Source organism: Motacilla alba, chromosome 2, assembly GCF_015832195.1.
Source record: "Motacilla alba alba isolate MOTALB_02 chromosome 2, Motacilla_alba_V1.0_pri, whole genome shotgun sequence".
Lineage (NCBI taxonomy): Eukaryota > Metazoa > Chordata > Aves > Passeriformes > Motacillidae > Motacilla > Motacilla alba.
The window spans coordinates 110,071,054-110,087,587 of NC_052017.1; the positions used below are offsets into that span (position 1 = coordinate 110,071,054).

Here is a 16,534-nt window from a genome sequence, read left to right on the forward strand (position 1 = left end):
AGAAATGGAAAAAGCAATCAGCAGGCAGGGGATCAGGAAAGAGCTTGTGGAAGTGGTATTTGATTTTCCAGTTTGTGTTGAACTATGTGATGATTCAAGGAAGAGAATAAAAATAAGCAACAGCTATCTTATAACTTACACTCTCACTCCATTTTTTAACATATGTATGAAAATTGTAATGAAGGCAAGGAAAATTGAAAATGGGGGACTTGATATAGTCACTGTAATGAGTATTTGCAAGTGTGTTACAGAAATCCTCTGTTAGGAGGTGTCTTCGAAAATAAAAGTTTCCTTTCCTGAGACCAAAGAGGCCTCTGCAACATATTTTCTATTTGAGATGCTGAGATAAGACTAGGTCATTTCCCTGGTGATACTCCAATCACATGTGCAGTTTCCACCAATACTTCTGCCAGGTCCAGCACTCCAGAGCTGCCTTTTTCTTTCTTTCCTTCTGGGCCCTTCCACAGTTGCCAAATAAAAACATACATGATCACAAACTGTACTTTTCGGAAGTTTTAGACCTCCAGTTTTCAAAGCAAATGATCACTGTTTTGTTCATGTCAGTGCTTCAAACCAGAGCATCAGGCTGGGTGCTAGAAATGTCTGTACTTGGACCAGGATTTTTCTTCCAGCTTAACATTCCCCTTATAAACTGGAAATTATGGTGCTTGTGTTTTCCTCTGTACCTTTTTTGCCTCTGCAACCTATGCAGAGAAGGAGATAGTTACCATCATCTTTAATTTGTAGCGTTCAGTCCATAGTTGTGTTCTGTAGAGCTTCACTCACTTTTTATTGACAGCAAATGGTATGGATTTTAAGCAGAAAACTCTAAATCTTGTGTCTCCCTGAAGAAGGCTACAGTGGGTACATTCTTTTCGAAAGGAAGCATGAAGGAACTTATTATATGCTTTTAATAGGGAAATACTAGTGTTAAATAGGATTATAGTCTATAATATATAAATAATAGTGTTAAATTAAATTAAAGTAATATAATATGGATATATAATAGTGTTAAATAGAGAAATGTTAGTGCTGAAAGGGGGAAGATGGACAGTTGTCCCTATGCTCTGAGTTAGATTTTTCCATTACTATATGGGTATGATAAATGCAAGGGGTTCATAAGGTAGGGATAAATTAAACCCAGCTAGGGTGGTGTCCTGCAGGTTACAATTTGAATCTGAGCCATATTAGCAGGAGTTAATCAGCTCCACCTTGAGACTTGACCAGACAAGTTGCTGGATTGGAGTTGTGTAGGTAGTGTTGTGCCTCTGGTGATGCAGGGAGAGGGGGTTTTGTTTGTGTGTGTTTATGTACGTGTGCTTTATGCCTCTGCTAGGACCGCACCTCACAGAGATAAGAAGTCCTTCTGACAAACAAACCAGCAGCAGCTGTCTCATGGATGGTGAAGATAAAGAACGAGCAAATATCAGAGCTAATACAAGTCAATTAGTTCTCAGGCATTTTCCCATTCCCCCCTTTCACTCCCAAAGAAAGAGCAACTAAGGAGGTCTGTGCAAAGTGCTGCGAGGGTGGTGGTGTTGCCAGGTTGCCTGGCTGTTCTGCTCCTCGTGCTGTACTGCTCAGCTTTGCTGTCACGGAGAAGAGCTGCCCTGGGCCACACAATTGTCCTCCTACCCAAGGCTAAAACAATTACTTGTTGGTTAAGATCTGCTCACGACAAATTTCTGCTGTTTGTTTTCCCCAGACTCAGTAAAGGCAGTGTCTGTGTAATCAGTCCGCTCTGGCCTCCCTGCGCTCTCATCTCCTCTTCAGGCAGATCTTCCTTTTCTTATTCTTTTCCCCTCGCTGCTGAGGAGGCTGGAGGTGACCAAAAATGGAGAAGGTTTTCATTGCCCTTACCTCTCCAGAAAGTCAGCTGCTTGATAAAAGGCAGCAGTATGAAGTGAGATGATTTTTCATGCATAAAAACATATTAGTAAAAGAAGGGCTTACCCTTTACCCATGAAGAGTGACTAACTGGGAGAAGGGCATGGCATTAATCCTGTAATCCTCCCCAGATTTCTACTGGGAGACATTTTGTCCTAAAGATCAGCACAGTCATAGAAATAACGCAGAGCAATCAGTCTCATCTTCCTCCAGCCCCCATCCTTGCTTCTGGCTATTACCAAATTAACAAAATCTTCCCAAGCTTTTGCATGAGACTTACTGTGTCATTACATAAAAAAAAAAAAAAGAAAAAAGAAAAAGCAGCTAAACTCTGCCTTACTTGTTATCATTCTCTATCTTCTCCCCCTTTGCTATTACCAATGTGTCATACTTCACCTTTTCCTTAGTCTGCATCTCCTACATTTGTTCCTCTACTGGCTTTCCTGCTACCCCTCTCTCCAGGAGTGAGTTCTCTGCTATTTTGCATGAGACATTTCAGTTTCCAAACCCATATTTTAAGTTGAGGATCTTACACAGGGTTGCATCCTGTTGTCCCCAAAATAAAGATAGCTTCTATTTCCTCCCTGCACAAGCACCGCTGATTAAATTGGAGATGTTGCCTGTCCTTTTTTTTAACATTTCAGTACTATGCATGCTGACAAGGCATTGGTAAAGGTACGTTTAACCTTATTAACTGACACAAATCCAAATTTTATGAAAAAGAGGTATTTCCTGTAGATGTACACAAAACATAAATGCTGAATTCCTAGGGGGCAGATACTCATTTTGGCTTTGCAGTTTGTCTCATGATTTTGATGTGGGTTTTCATTGTGATAATGAGGTTCAGAGGGGGGAAAAAGTAATGGGACAAGCTGTTGGCTTTAATCACAGTTAGACTGCCTGCTAAAAATTAATTTGTGAGAACATTTGCTGTAGTATGAGAGCAGCTCTGCAACATGGGAAAATAATCCAAATGCACTGTTCTTGGAATAAAGTGAAATCAAGGGAAAAAAGAGTACTGGTGAGGAAGCTAAGGTCAAAAGGCTCTGAATGCAGCTGAACTACTGTCAGTGATGCTGACAGCATGTACAAAATCCATAAGAACAGAACCAGTTCCAGAGAACAGGAGGGTAGTTCTCCAAGTGCATTGCTAAGTCTGTTGTGGGATACTGCTGATTTCATGATAGTCATGAAGTGGGAAAATCAGTTGTCCCTCAAACACCTATAGCATTTCAAGGTTTTGCCATCATTCATTGATACTGTTTTAAAGGTGTGGGGAAGCAGGGAGAATGTGTTTGTGAACTTCTCTTCATGATGTTGATCTGGGATATTTCTCTCAGTCTGCAATTGGGTGTCTGAAGGGTTATTAATGAAATTCTGACTTCCAAGTGAGTGAATACACAGATTTCATTTTAAATGTATGTGCAGAGAAACTGTGACTACCTTCTGGACACTGTTAAAAGCGAGTGTGGTAAACAGAGTGTCTGTCTGTGCTTGTGTACAAACCTGACAGAGCAAAGGCACTTGGAATCTGCTGCTCTGTGTTCCTTCATGATGCCAGTAAATGTGAATGTATTCCCAGTGTGAATGGGAACATTACTGATAGAAGCCTCCAATGACACAGTTCTTCTGTGCATTGAGCATGGTCATGAGATGACCATTCTCCTGTCATGTCACCTGTGATTCCTGCATGTGCTGCATGCACTGGACAGCTGGAGTGGGAGTTTCAAGGAAAATACATCCTTGCCTAGAAGCAGTATTCCATGCAAGTAAAAGTTTACTTTTGCAAAATTGATTTTCAAGAAATTCAGATGATGCTGCTGCTGATGATGATTTGGCTACAGTATTTTTTGGTCAGATGAGTTTCCTGTCCTAGCCATTTATGTGCCACCACAAAGGAATGGAAATCTGTGGCCAGGGATGCAGGGAGTTGAGATTCCCATGTCTGACAGAAACCATCTCTTTGCTTGACTTAAAAGGACTTGGAAAATGCTCTTTTACTGACTGATGTCTTCAGCACCAACCAAGCTAGTTTTATTTGGGCAATTAACATGTCCCAGAGGACTTAATATGACCCTGGTGCCAGCTAGTCTGAGACTTACTTCTGTTCAGTTATGTCTCACTAAAGATATGAGAAATTCCAGTGATCAGTTAAGAGACTGCTGAACTGATCTGATCTGAGACACTAACTCAGTTGGCCCTTCTTGCTCCGAGATACGGAGGCCTAATTTTTCACAATTAACAGTCAACATTTTGTTAACATAGGCAAAACTGTTTGGTTTGTTTTTCCAGTTCCCCTCAATCTGATTTTCAGAAATGTTCAGAGAATATGAGCTCTGGTTTTCCAAACATAACAATATCACAGGGAGTTTCAGTCAAATCAGTTAAAACTCAGGGGAGTTTTTCACTGTATTCAAAGTCCTGACATGGAAAGCAGCAGGCAAACATAGTTCTTCTAGTTTGTTTTGGGTTTTTTTCTGATGATGACTCGGTTTGTATGGGACCTTTGTAGCTGGAGGTATGGGGAAAATACCATAGTCTTTGTCCTGCTCCTTACAACCTGCTCCTTACATAGTCCTATCCTGCTCCTTACAACCAGGCACCAGCATTTAGAAAAATGAGGACTCTTAGCTGGTGCTTGCACAATTGCTGATGTCAGAAGGCCTTTGGGGTTGTATCTTATGTCAAATGCCTTCTTCTTGAGGGTCTAAGCCGAAGGTAGGCACTTCACAGTGAACAAGGAAAGTGTGATTAGGGCTCTCCCATGTGCCTACTTTTCCATGTGAAAAAAATACTTGGATTTTTTCAGTGTAGGAGCTCATTTAGTTTGAAATGTATTTTATAAAGATATAATGACTGCTGTTGAATGCTTTCAGGGTGCATGTACGTTATAGGATGTGTTCCAAAAGTAGTTGGAGTTGGCTTGCTGGGAACAATGGTGCCGCTCTGGGGAGGGTTGTTTTGGCATGTACCTTTGAAATGAACTGAATTCTGCTGCCTGGTGCACCCCTGAGTTTTATTTGGAAACCAAGATGTGTGTGCTACCCTCAAAAGTAATTTTTGTTTCCCTTTGAAAAGTTTCCATGCTTAACTGTCTCTTTCTGAGGCAATTAAAACCAATCTTGTAGACAGGGGCCTCCTTCCTCCAGCCCTGCATGATTCATGCTATCGTGTCTGCTCATCTCAGGTGCAGAATCTTGTGAAATGTGCTTTTGACTATCTAAATGTATGACATCCACTGATTTTACCTTATCTGTTATGACAGTACTATCTTCTCAAAATGCCATCAAGTTGGTTAAGCAATACTTCCCAGCCCTACAGCCCCTACTTCCATAGATTTTAATCAAATTGTTTGTTTAGCAGGTTCTTTAATTATCTTCTTAAAATAGTTCCTCTGGGCTTCATACCCAACTCTGAATATACCAATCTCCAGTTTTATGTTGTTTTGTTTAGTTTTGTTCTTTAAAGAAAAACTGATGTTTCGCTCTTTTTGTTGCATCCTGAGGACTCTTTTTTAGAAAATAGTGTGGGAAAACGTAATGCTTGTTTTGCCAGTCTCGGTGATTATTACTTGTGAAATATGTTGCTTTGCTTACTTCTAAGCAGATTTTTTTATATTTAAACAGACACATATTTATGTTTCTGTTGTTGTTCTGTCTTTATTGTAGAATGCACCTCAAGTAAGGCAAAAACTCCACTTTTAAAGTACACTTTTGTGTACTTAAAACTATTGTTTTTAAGTACACAAGCCACATAGTGCTTAGCAGTTAATTAATCTAATCCCCGGTGCAAGCCTTGTACTCTTTGTTTCAGTCATGCTTCTCTGCTTCATGGCCCTGTTATGTCCTGAAAATGTACATGAGAAAACCTTTAAAGATGTTGGGTTTGTTTATTGATATGTTACTTGACAGGAATTCTGCAGGTACTGCAGAGGATGAGCCCTGTCCTGAAGTTTGTAATATTGTTTTCAGAACTTTGCTCACTGGTTTGTTATGAGCAGATGCCAGTGAGTAATGGAGGAATGTTTTGCAGGTTATGCCTCCTTGTCCAGGATGCCTATGGCATGTTCAGTGAAGTGCAGCTGCAGTCCCTGAGTTCCACAGATGACATCGAGCAGTACTGCAGGAGATGGGAAGGAAAATCTTGCTGCTTAGCTGGAATGAAGATTTTGCAGAGAACTACAAGAGGAAGGTGAGAACAATTAATGGAAGAACATATTGCTTGCTGTGGCAGGCAAAGATGATCTGCCTTTTTATTTATTTCTGTGACCAACATTCTTTGGAACAACTGAACCTGGCTTTGTTCAGTCAAATGTCCTCACTGCCACTTTTGGGACATCCAGCTGTGCTTGAGCCAACTGTTCTCCAAAATGAGCATAAATAAGCTAATGCACAAATACACACTTAGCAGAGTAAGGACTTTCTGTGTGCAATATTCCATAAAATATGAGTGTTTTCTTCCTCTTCAGTAGATTCAGAGACTTATAAACATTAGTTCATCTCCCTTTCATTGCAGAACTTTTTACTGCACTGTTTTTCTACAGTGCTGCCCAGTATGGCTTGAACTTTCAAGCTCAGACTTTCCTTTAGTATCTTACAGCCTAATTCTGTTAAATCTATATGGTTTTAGAAACACAGTTTAAGTTTCTTTAAAAAAATCTTGCAAATCTTACAGCCATTCTTATTTTGGAATAAGAATGTCAATAGCTTTATAGAAAAATTCCCCCAGGTAAGTAACAAATTGACTTATGGTGCGTCTCAGATTTAGCTTATTCTGTGATTCCTCTTATGTTCTTCAAATAAAATATCTTTAGTCAAGAAAAAGAAATTAAATAGATCGATTATCTTACAGAGTATCTTTCTAAGGAGAGTGATACAATGTTCTCATGGGGACCTATATAAATATAATTAGATTGGTTCAGTTCTCAACATAATTTATTCGTACAAGCATCCGATCTAGATAAGCCTTTGCTATTAGAATGGCTATGGTATTTCTGCTGACACTTTTTTCCTGTTGAAAAATGCTGTTTCATCAAAACCAGAATGTTTCATGGAAACATTATCTATTTTGGAGACAGCTTTGTTGGGAAGATTTTTTTTCAGGTCCAGAGGGAGTGAATATTCTTTCTCTTATTCTCGTTTCATGAAAACTTTGAGAAAGTCTCATTTTTGTTTCATATTGGAACAAAAACAAATTTCAAAGCTTTGAAATGTTTAGCAAAATGGAATTGTTGTTTTCCAGCCAGCCCTATTCAGTATGCTTTTCTTTTTATGTACTTGCAGTGTTAATTTTCAGAGCCTTTGGATTTCAAGCCTACTTGCATTTTTATGGATCTTTAATAACAAACACGTCTTCTTATTTAATTATTTTGTTGGCTTTTTTTTTCAAGTTACATTTTTTCCAAACAAATTAAATAATGGCTTTGGAATTCTGGATACAAATGAAGTTTTACAACTGGCTGCTGGTGCTTCCAGTACTCTGCCTAACTAATAAGAGACAGACTTTTCCTAATGTAAATTCTGTTTCAAAGCAGCAGTAACTTACTTCTGGCTATTCTGAGGACGTTCAGAAGACACACTGCTGAAAATGCTGGTGGCTCAGCTGGAGCTGTGCTGGTGGTAACCCTGCTAGGAAGCATTAAAAGAAAATGGGTATAGTGTAGCTTCGGGGACAGTGCAGCGGATAAAACGTGATTTCATTGTACAAGATGGGTGGGTGGGGGAATTGTTCAGGGATTTATTTTTTTCTTAATTGTTTAAGCCTAAGTTCTGCTTTACAACTTTTTATTACTTTTAAGTGTTTGGGACACATTCTAGGTGTGATGGAAACCACAGTAAAGCCATAGCTGAAATGAATACGAGGGACTACTTACTCTCAGAGAGCATAATTAAGCTGTAGAACTCATTGCCACTGGATAAATGAATTTCCAGAGCCACTGGTGTATCCAGGCACATGATAGGTTATGCCTGTGAGTGCCCAACCTTGGCTTGCAGCACATGAGTGAGTAAGAACTATGTGGTCTGCCCTGCAAGAAAGAAAGAAAGACTGCTGCTTTTTTTTTTTTGAGAGCACCAATTAGTTTTTGGAAGGAGATGACTTTGAAACTGTTTGTTTCCTGGAGTCTGACAGTGGCTTTTAAAGTGGATGAAAGGGAAGAAAATGTAGGAAATACAAGGGAAAAGTAATGCCTTTTTTTTGTGTGTGCCTTTGAAGCACATGATCTGGAGAAAGCCATGAATGGCTAATAAGATCCCATATGTTCATGTTGTCCCACAGTCATATGGATTGTAATCAGAGTGCTTCCTCAGTCCCTCTGTGAGACAGAGGACATTTGCTAAGAGAGTCAAGAGCTTCTCAAGACTTTTGCATCAATGGACCACTGTTACTTTTCAAAAATTTTTCCAGGCCATTATCCATCCTCAGATATTTAATTTGAAGTACTATTTGACATCATTCCAGCAAATGCAATTTTAAAATCACTGTTGTGAACTGAAGTTTCATTTCAAGGGTTAAAAACTTTTGAGCCTACGATAAAAGGTATTTTACACCCAGAGGAAAACCCAGCTGAACACACTACTTGATCTTTGGAATGGACCTGTGGTGTTAAGGAGTGCTAAAGAAACTAAACACATTTCTTCTCTGATAAGAAAACACTTGTGTTCCAAGAGAAAAGTGGGATAAGAACTTACACAACCATGTCCTCTCTTGACAGAGATCAGCTCTGTGAAAAATTGGAATGATAATGTAACCTTACATTGAGAGAAACACTTTTAATGTTGAATATTGGTTTTCAATATGCTTTGACAAGTAGTAGGGTCTTGTAGAGGTCGTTTGAAGGTCTTTTACTGATTTAGGTGCTTTTCAGAGCCAGACCCTTACCCCCCATAAAGCATATTCCCCTCAACCATCCCTGCAAGAAATCCTTCCCTTTGCAGTGCAGTAAAGGAAGTGGTGTTTTCCTTTGCAGTCCAGTTCCTGGCAATCCTGTAAGACAGAGGGACATGGCTGAGTCATGGCAGAGTTGCTTGTTCAGTGCCTGATTTCCAGCAGTTCTTCTACTCCCTTTGTGAGGCTGTTGTGAGGCTAAAGTAGGAAGCAGCAGTGTGGCAACTGTCTGAACTTGTGTGGTTCAGTATCTGTTTCCTGACAGCTTTTCTCTTCACCCTCTCATCCATACTTGTCACCTTTCCTACAACTATTCCTTGGACTGCATGCTTAGTATCAGCAAAAAAAACCCCAAAAATACAGTGGTTTAAAGGGAGAAGACTGAAAAATATTCATTGAAAGGCTGCTGGTGGTGTTGTTTCCTTAGAGGCTCTTGTTCTCACCCTCCCACTGCCTCATGTCTTAAATTCAGTCCCTTGAGGAAGAGGAAGTGAGATTTTGGGGGTGTGCTGCTAGAGGCAGGAATGCTGGTTAAGAATCCATATGCAGCACATGCAACCCCCCCTGGTTATTAATAAGTCCCAGGCATGTTTCAGGTATGTCAGGTATAACCAGGAACTAAATGAATGCAATTAGATGCAGGGGCTGAGCATTCACTAAAATGCCTCAGGACTAAATAACCTATAAATTGTCATAGTTCCTGCTTCCTACTGGAAATTAATTACAATAATCTGAGATAATCTTTGGGGTTAGAGACCTGTCTTTATTGACAAAAAAATACTGATTTTTTTTAGCCCTACCTGGAGTTCCACACAGAATAATAATTTGGATTTTGACAAATTGGGTCTTTTCACCTGATTTTCCTACCATTTAGTTGTTTTATTGCTGAGTATAGCAGATGTACCTGCTTCTTCTCTTTATGCTTTCTTATGTGTTAGAAATATGAGGAGTTTCTCTGCAGCAGAACAGAAAGATAACAGCAATTTAAAAATGGAGGGGGGAGGAAGAACACAGGATGTCAGTAGAAATTTTGTCCATAAATTGAAAAAGTGGTTAATAATCTTCTAAAGAGGAGGCAACTGCTGCATGTAGAATGCTAAAATCTACACTGGTGTTGGATAGGCTGGAACACTTTGAAGGATAGATCAACTCATAAGCTTTGACTTTTGAGCCAACAGTTAATTCATGGCAGGCTGTATTATCTGTTGCATTTTCCTCTGCAGTAAACAGGCTCTGAATACTGAGCTCATTGACCAGTGTTATGTTTTTCTGAGAAATTTCTGCATTTTCAAACAAAGCTGGCTTCTGTTGTTTGTCATTTTAAACTTTCAAATGTTAGGCACTGAAACGTGAAATCTCCCTGTATGTTTGTAGTGGTCACTATTGTGCTTGAGGGTTTCATTCTTTTGTATTTTTTTTTCCTTTTTATTTGAGTCACATACTTCTCTGACCTCAATTTCTCTCATTTTTCCCCCTTTACTCTTCACTTTATGCTTTCTCTTCATTTTGTTTTGCCCTCAGAAGAGAGGACCACTGCTAGCTGCTGCACAAGTAAGTGTTTCAACTGCTAGACATTGACAGGAAATGTAATAGTAAGAGCTCTCCGCAGAGCAAGGAGGTCATAACTTCCTTCCTTTGGTTTTCCCTCCTCCAAAAAGACTGCCATCTACAAGATCCACCCACGTCTCTGGGTTTTGAGGTCCTGAAACATTTCAGTAATTTCTGTGGTTACAAGTTGAGTTTCATTTAAAGCATAATTTCAGTAATCACATTGAAGTTTTGACTACATGCATTATTTTAATGTTATTTTCTATGGCTGCTTTTATATCAGAAATGAAGTTTTTTATTTCCTGAATTTTCTATTCTTTAGTAAACACAGACTGCTGCTTGTATCTCAGTGCTTGTGTCATTAATCTATTCAGTAATCAGCACTGGAGAATAATATAGGCATATCCATATTGATTCAAAAGTAACTTTTATGTTATAATTTCAGTGGTTTCATGTAGTATGTGTAATTTCTAATATACTCTAGAAAATTGAATTACCAAAGTATGTAAATCATTCAACTATATGATTCCATATATCTAAACAAAATCTGGGGGGAAAAAAAAAGGTCAGCAGCCCTTCCTCCCTGTTTGTATTTTGACAAAGATGCTGGTTTAGTCGGCTCAGATTTTTACTATGTGATTTTGTTGCTTTTATTACTCAAGACCAAGAAAATGTGGTGTTGCATAGTTTGTGCACTGCAAGTTTTAGTAGGTCAGTTAAAGGGAGGGAGAGAGCCTACAGTGTCAGCTTTATATTTGGATTGCTTGTCCCTTGGCAGTTGAAGTTTTATGCAGTCTGGGTGAATATTAAGGAATTTCTTAGTTTTGCAGAGGGCTAGGAATTGCTTTATTTTTGAGTTCTTAATAATTGAGACTGACACTGCCAAAGAAAACTGGTTTGGTTTAGACAAAAAGTTTAAGAAGTAGGAGAGGAGGAAGCAGAGAAGTTCCAAGTCCCGAGTCCTCAGAGCAAAGCTGTGGAAGATGTTGGAAGAGAATCCTAGCATCTTTCTGTTCCTTGCTATAAACCTTACATAGTGCTCCTTTTTCCCCTGTTTGTGTGCCTTCTTTTCTCTGATATTGCTGATGTTGTCTCCCTCTAGTATTTTTCCCTTGAGCCTGTTAGGATTATTAAAGTTGAAAAATCCCCCAAACTATAAGCCGTATGTTAAAAGTTGGATCAGGCATGGCAGACACGAAGTTCTTGGACCAGAACTGTAGCTGAAGCTGCGTGCTTTTGAGAGAAATAAACCAAATCTTCTTATTAGGTTATGAAATAAGTTGTCAGGTCAGAATCAGTGAAATGCAGTTTTGAAAAATCAGAGTTGTTTGGCTTTTGAAACACAGCTTGTAGTATGAAATAAATGGGATTTCCACAGGATCAGAGATGTTCTGATAGTGTGAATACTGGTGTATCAGTCATGCATTTAGCCTGTTTAACAGTATGATATCTTTAAAATTCTCTGCCTCATGTCTGGGTACACAGCAGGCAGTTTGCATTTGTGGATACAGAGAAAGGATATACTGAAGTTTGGCAAGGAAAGGTTAAGAGAGATGTCTTTTGAGGACATTGGCTAGTAAAAATAATTAAGGACACAAAAAACTCCAATTTTGCCTATTATATGTATGTACGCACACACATATATAAAATCTGATTATATATATAAGCAAAGCTTGAAGATGTGGGTTTAGAGAAGAGAGGCATAACTACCTGTCATAAGTCCAAATTTCTGTGGAAATCCTTACTGTAACACTCCACTGGAGTTACTGGTAGTCTTACTGTGTTGATGTTAAACAGTGGAAATATACGTATATGGGATGGGACAAAATTTGTTTTACCAAACACAGAGTTAAGCCTGGCATGGAAAGTAGAGAGTTGAGTCTGTAATTTAGAATCTCATAGATGATTTTGTCCTTCTCCAGCTATAGATTCAGTCTTTTTTTTTTCCAGTTATAGATTACAATAGAGCCCTAGTCTCTGAAGTTAAAGAAAAAAAATTTACTCAAAATATTTTACATGTTCATTTTTCTTTTTGATCCTTGAGCCTGTTTCTTCTCACTTCTTATTCTGCTTTTCCTTTCTCAGAAGTCTGTCCTTTTGTGATAATTTTTTCCCAAAGTACTTAGTATTGCATTCACAGAGCAAAATTTAAACATTTTTATTTTGTCTTGTGTATCCAGAGAGGCTCCATATGCACATGGGAGCTAGCCATGCCCCTTCAGTGTAGCACAGAGCCAGCTGTTCATCTCTTGTCCTGACTCTATAGCTGAAGGAGGCTACACATATTGAATAAACTGCACCCATTGTTCAAATCAGATTGAACTGGAGAATGAGTGTTACTTGGCCAGTGAAGGGAATTAATTTTGTTCTTTCTGTGAGGATAATGATCTTCCGCAGAGGAGGACACAATGTCTTTGTCATTTCTCCACTGTCAGTGGCCCCACTTCATTCTCCCTTCTTCTAAGTTGAAGCCCATAAGTAGAGAGAGTTAACTTTCCTGTAGATGTATAAGTGGGTGGAGCAACCAAGGAGCTCCCCACCAGTGACACTGACTGATGGAGAGAGAGTCCCAGGAGAGAACATCCTAGCTCACAGACAAGGATCGCAGCAGGATGTGATTTGGAACTTGCTAATCCTTTGGTTTGTCTCTGCCCTTGGCCTGATGGGTGTCAAAGAAATGATGGGGCCAAGATGTTCAGGAGGCTTGCCCCACACAGCACTGATCCTCTGCCTGCTTGCAAACAAATCCTGTCATTTACTATTAATTAAGTGCTCCTAGTTCAAGCAGTAGATGGCCTTCTGCAAAAGGGCACAAAGAATAGAAGAAAATCTACCATATGTGTTAGGTATTCTGACACAGGATAGCAAGTGAGGAGTGAGCTAAAGAAGAAAGGACAACTTCATGTCCTTTGTGAACACTTTATAATGCATATGAGGGATCAATCTGTGTGAAGATGTGAACATGCAACAAACAACATGGCTTAGTTGCTCTGAGTTGATAAATGTGCCATCTCTGTGCACAGTTTGTGGTACGTTCGTATCTGTGCTCTGACCTTGTGCTGTGGGTCATGGAGGAAGACCATTTAGGGAACTGCCTGAGTTGTACAAGAGCCTCTGCTCTTCTTTTGTAGCTCTCCTTTTTCATCTCCCAGTTAGCAAGACCAGTTAGTTCCTCTGGGCATTGGCCTTCCTTGTGTCAGATATCATTCTATGCAATACAAACCAGAAAATCTTGCCCCAGTCAAGGATTCAAGAAGTGGTCAGTTTGCTGTAAAGTATCTTTAATACCTAGGGAATATTGCTTTGTGTGGTGTAATGACATCACTGTTAAAAAACAAAAACAAACAAAACCCTCAAACTACAATTAAAAAAACCTCCAAACGCCAAAACTATCCCAGTGTCTCTCCTTTCACAGACTTGGGGATGATGCTTTGTAAGTCAGGAAGTCCATTTCTGTAAAAAAGCAGCACTTCTGTGTCTCTAGTCTATTCATTCGTGTGGACAGCACAACTACAGGTACCAATACTCTTTTTAGTCTGCCAGTTTGTTACCTGAATTGTGAGCCTCAAGTTGTATACCCAAAGATTTCCTCTGAGATTTACAGCCATAAAACTTCTTGCAGAGCTGGTCCAAAGGCATCACTGTTAACACTGAATCACAGGCAGTGAAAAAAACATGCTGAGAAGCTCACCGTATACACCCAAAGTCTAAGGATCCAGAGAAGGACTAAGGAAATGCAGAAATAAATAAGTTTAAGCAGAAGTGAGCTAAAAGCAGAACTTTAAAAGGAAAGTTTCCATGACCCCTTGAAGAGAAGCAGCATATTGCAATGTGCTTCAGCCCTGTAAACAGGGCATGTGGTTTCCTTCTAAACAGTTGGGTTTAGAGGCTAATATTACTTTTAACAAGTTTTGGACTTCATTTCTTAGAGTTGTTTCAGAAATAGGGGTTTTCTTAATTGGAGGAACAGACAACTTGGAGGCAGTGTGGGGTTGAAATCCACATCTCTGTGCTTCAACTGCACAGAACAGAGAACTGGGACAAGGTAACTCAGAGCTTTAACTCAAAAATTATGTCTCTTCAAGTTAGCTATCTGTTGCTGTTTCCCCTCCCTCAGCTACTCCTGTCTGTCCAGCAAAGATGCTCTATTAACTCACAAGGCAGCCACTGAACTGCTGCAAAGTACAGCTTGGTTTGCTAAAGAGTGGTCAACATCTTACCTTAAAGTGATGGACTGTTAATTTTGTGTTTGTTTTTTAAATCAGAAGTGTGAAACTTGCAAAATTAATAAATGCAAACCATAACTGAGCGAGCAGCTGTGTAGGAAGGAGATCATTCTCTGCGCGTGGTACTTAACAAAATCTTGCCTGTTGTTTCTCTGTGTCTGATAATTGCTGGCTTTCCTGAAAGCAGTTACAATCAGCTGTCAACAACAACAAAAAACCCAGCAAAAAGCACACACACACACAGAGCAACCCCCCAGAAAGACCCCATTAGAAATGAAGATATTAGAAGCAAAACTTTTAAACAGTTAAATAGCTGAAAGTTACTTTTAAAAGAAGTTGTGCTGATACCTGTGTCCTTCCCATGCTGTCATTTACCGCAGTTCCCCTGAATTCTATCGTGTAGCAAGCTGTTTGTGGCAAAGGATTAAACATGACTGGCTTGTCACTGGATGTGATACATCCCTTCCCTCCCTCTCCACCCAGCAGCAGAAGCCATGGAAATTTAACTAGACCAAATCAAAACCAGCTCCCTGAAAACAAATATGATTTTAAATTGTTTTCATAATCATGCCATGGTTTTGATTACCTTTCTTAATGAATCTTTTTTAATATAATGTGTGGCACTGGAAAACATTTTAAACCTGATTTTATTGGTCTCTTTGAAGGGCATTAGGACTGTTTAGTCTGATAGACAGTCTGTGGCCTCCAGTAGTGCCTGTAAAAGTTCCTGGACAAAGTCAAGACTCTGAAATGGTAAGTTTTGTTATTATGGATATGAATTTTTTCACTCACGGCTAGTATTTTTGGTGGTGGTATAATCGTGTTTACTTTGGGAATGAAGACTCTCTCCCTCTTTTTACCTACCAAGTTTTGTTCTACTGATTCTGACAACCTCCCAGGCTAACCTGAAGCCCTCTGGATTAGCAGCATCTTTCCACAATGATGCAATTGGCCCCTTATTAATCCTCTAGAGCTGAAATGGTAAGATGTCCAGACAAATTCTTCCTCTCTTCTCCTTGCAAGAGTAAAGACATTTTAGATATCATGGAGCCTGCTGAGAAATCTATATACAAGGATGTTAACTCATCCTTTAAAAGCAGTTTTCAGCCTTAGGTTTGAAAGCACTTTTCTGAAGATTAACTTCTGTGAAGACAGAGTGACTGCTGGGATCAGGTCTCTTACTAGTTAGGATGTCTCTGACTGATACTTGTTTGATGTGAGGTCAGAAAGATGAACATAAAAGTCATTACTAAAGATTAATGAACGTTTCTGTGATTTTAGGGGGTGGGAAAGTATGGAAATGAATATTTGCAAAGCTGAAATCACATCTGTAATTTTACTTCAATTGGCTTATGTCTTTGAAAAGGTGTTCTGTAACATCAAATAATTTTGGTAATACCAGACCATTTGAGAAGCTTCTGGGTAGCCAAGAGCTTGGGCTTTCTTGGTGTTCTTGTATAGGCTGTTCTTTGGGAAGAAGTTAGTGATATTAAAAATTGGTTTTAGACCAAAGGAGTCAATATGGGAAAAAAAGAGAGAGCTGGAAATAAGCAAGTTTCAAGACCAGGGAATATTGAAGATGGATATTACTAGTTATTTCTAAAGTCTTTCCTCTGCAATGTAGCTTGTTCTTTGTGTTGTCCAGGGGTTTATATTGAAGAACAAAAAGATCAGACCTCAGTCAAAAATAAAATCGAGACTGAAACTGAGTGAAATAGCTGTGCTCTCTTTAACTCTTCCTTTCATCGAAATATTTTGGAAGTCTCAGAGGAAGGGATGGGTTTGTGCATTAAAATTAGGTGGGCAACAGAATGGGAATATCCATGACTAAGGCAAAGCTCTTAAGTGTAATTTAGTGTTGTTATGACTATTGCTACTTCTTCATTTTTTTCTGTTTTATTTGCAATTTAAAAAAGGAGGAAACTTGCCATAATCATGTAATTTACACTTCTGCCATCGGTTTGAAACAGAAATTAATTCCACACAGA

At 39.2% G+C, this 16,534-nt stretch overlaps 1 protein-coding gene across 4 annotated transcripts in view; it reads left to right on the forward strand.

The window, feature by feature from the left end:
- Positions 1-16,534, forward strand: part of SPIDR (scaffold protein involved in DNA repair) — a 197,244-nt gene that overhangs the window by 162,467 nt on the left and 18,243 nt on the right. For all 4 annotated transcript variants that reach the window (XR_005259659.1, XM_038160750.1, XM_038160739.1 and 1 more), the window contains 2 exons: positions 5,920-6,078; positions 15,212-15,299. Coding sequence is in view for 3 of the 4 variants with exons in the window: in XM_038160750.1 (XP_038016678.1) it covers positions 5,920-6,078; positions 15,212-15,299 (247 nt within the window). In the remaining variant the exon portion in view is untranslated. The remainder of the gene's footprint in view (positions 1-5,919; positions 6,079-15,211; positions 15,300-16,534) is intronic.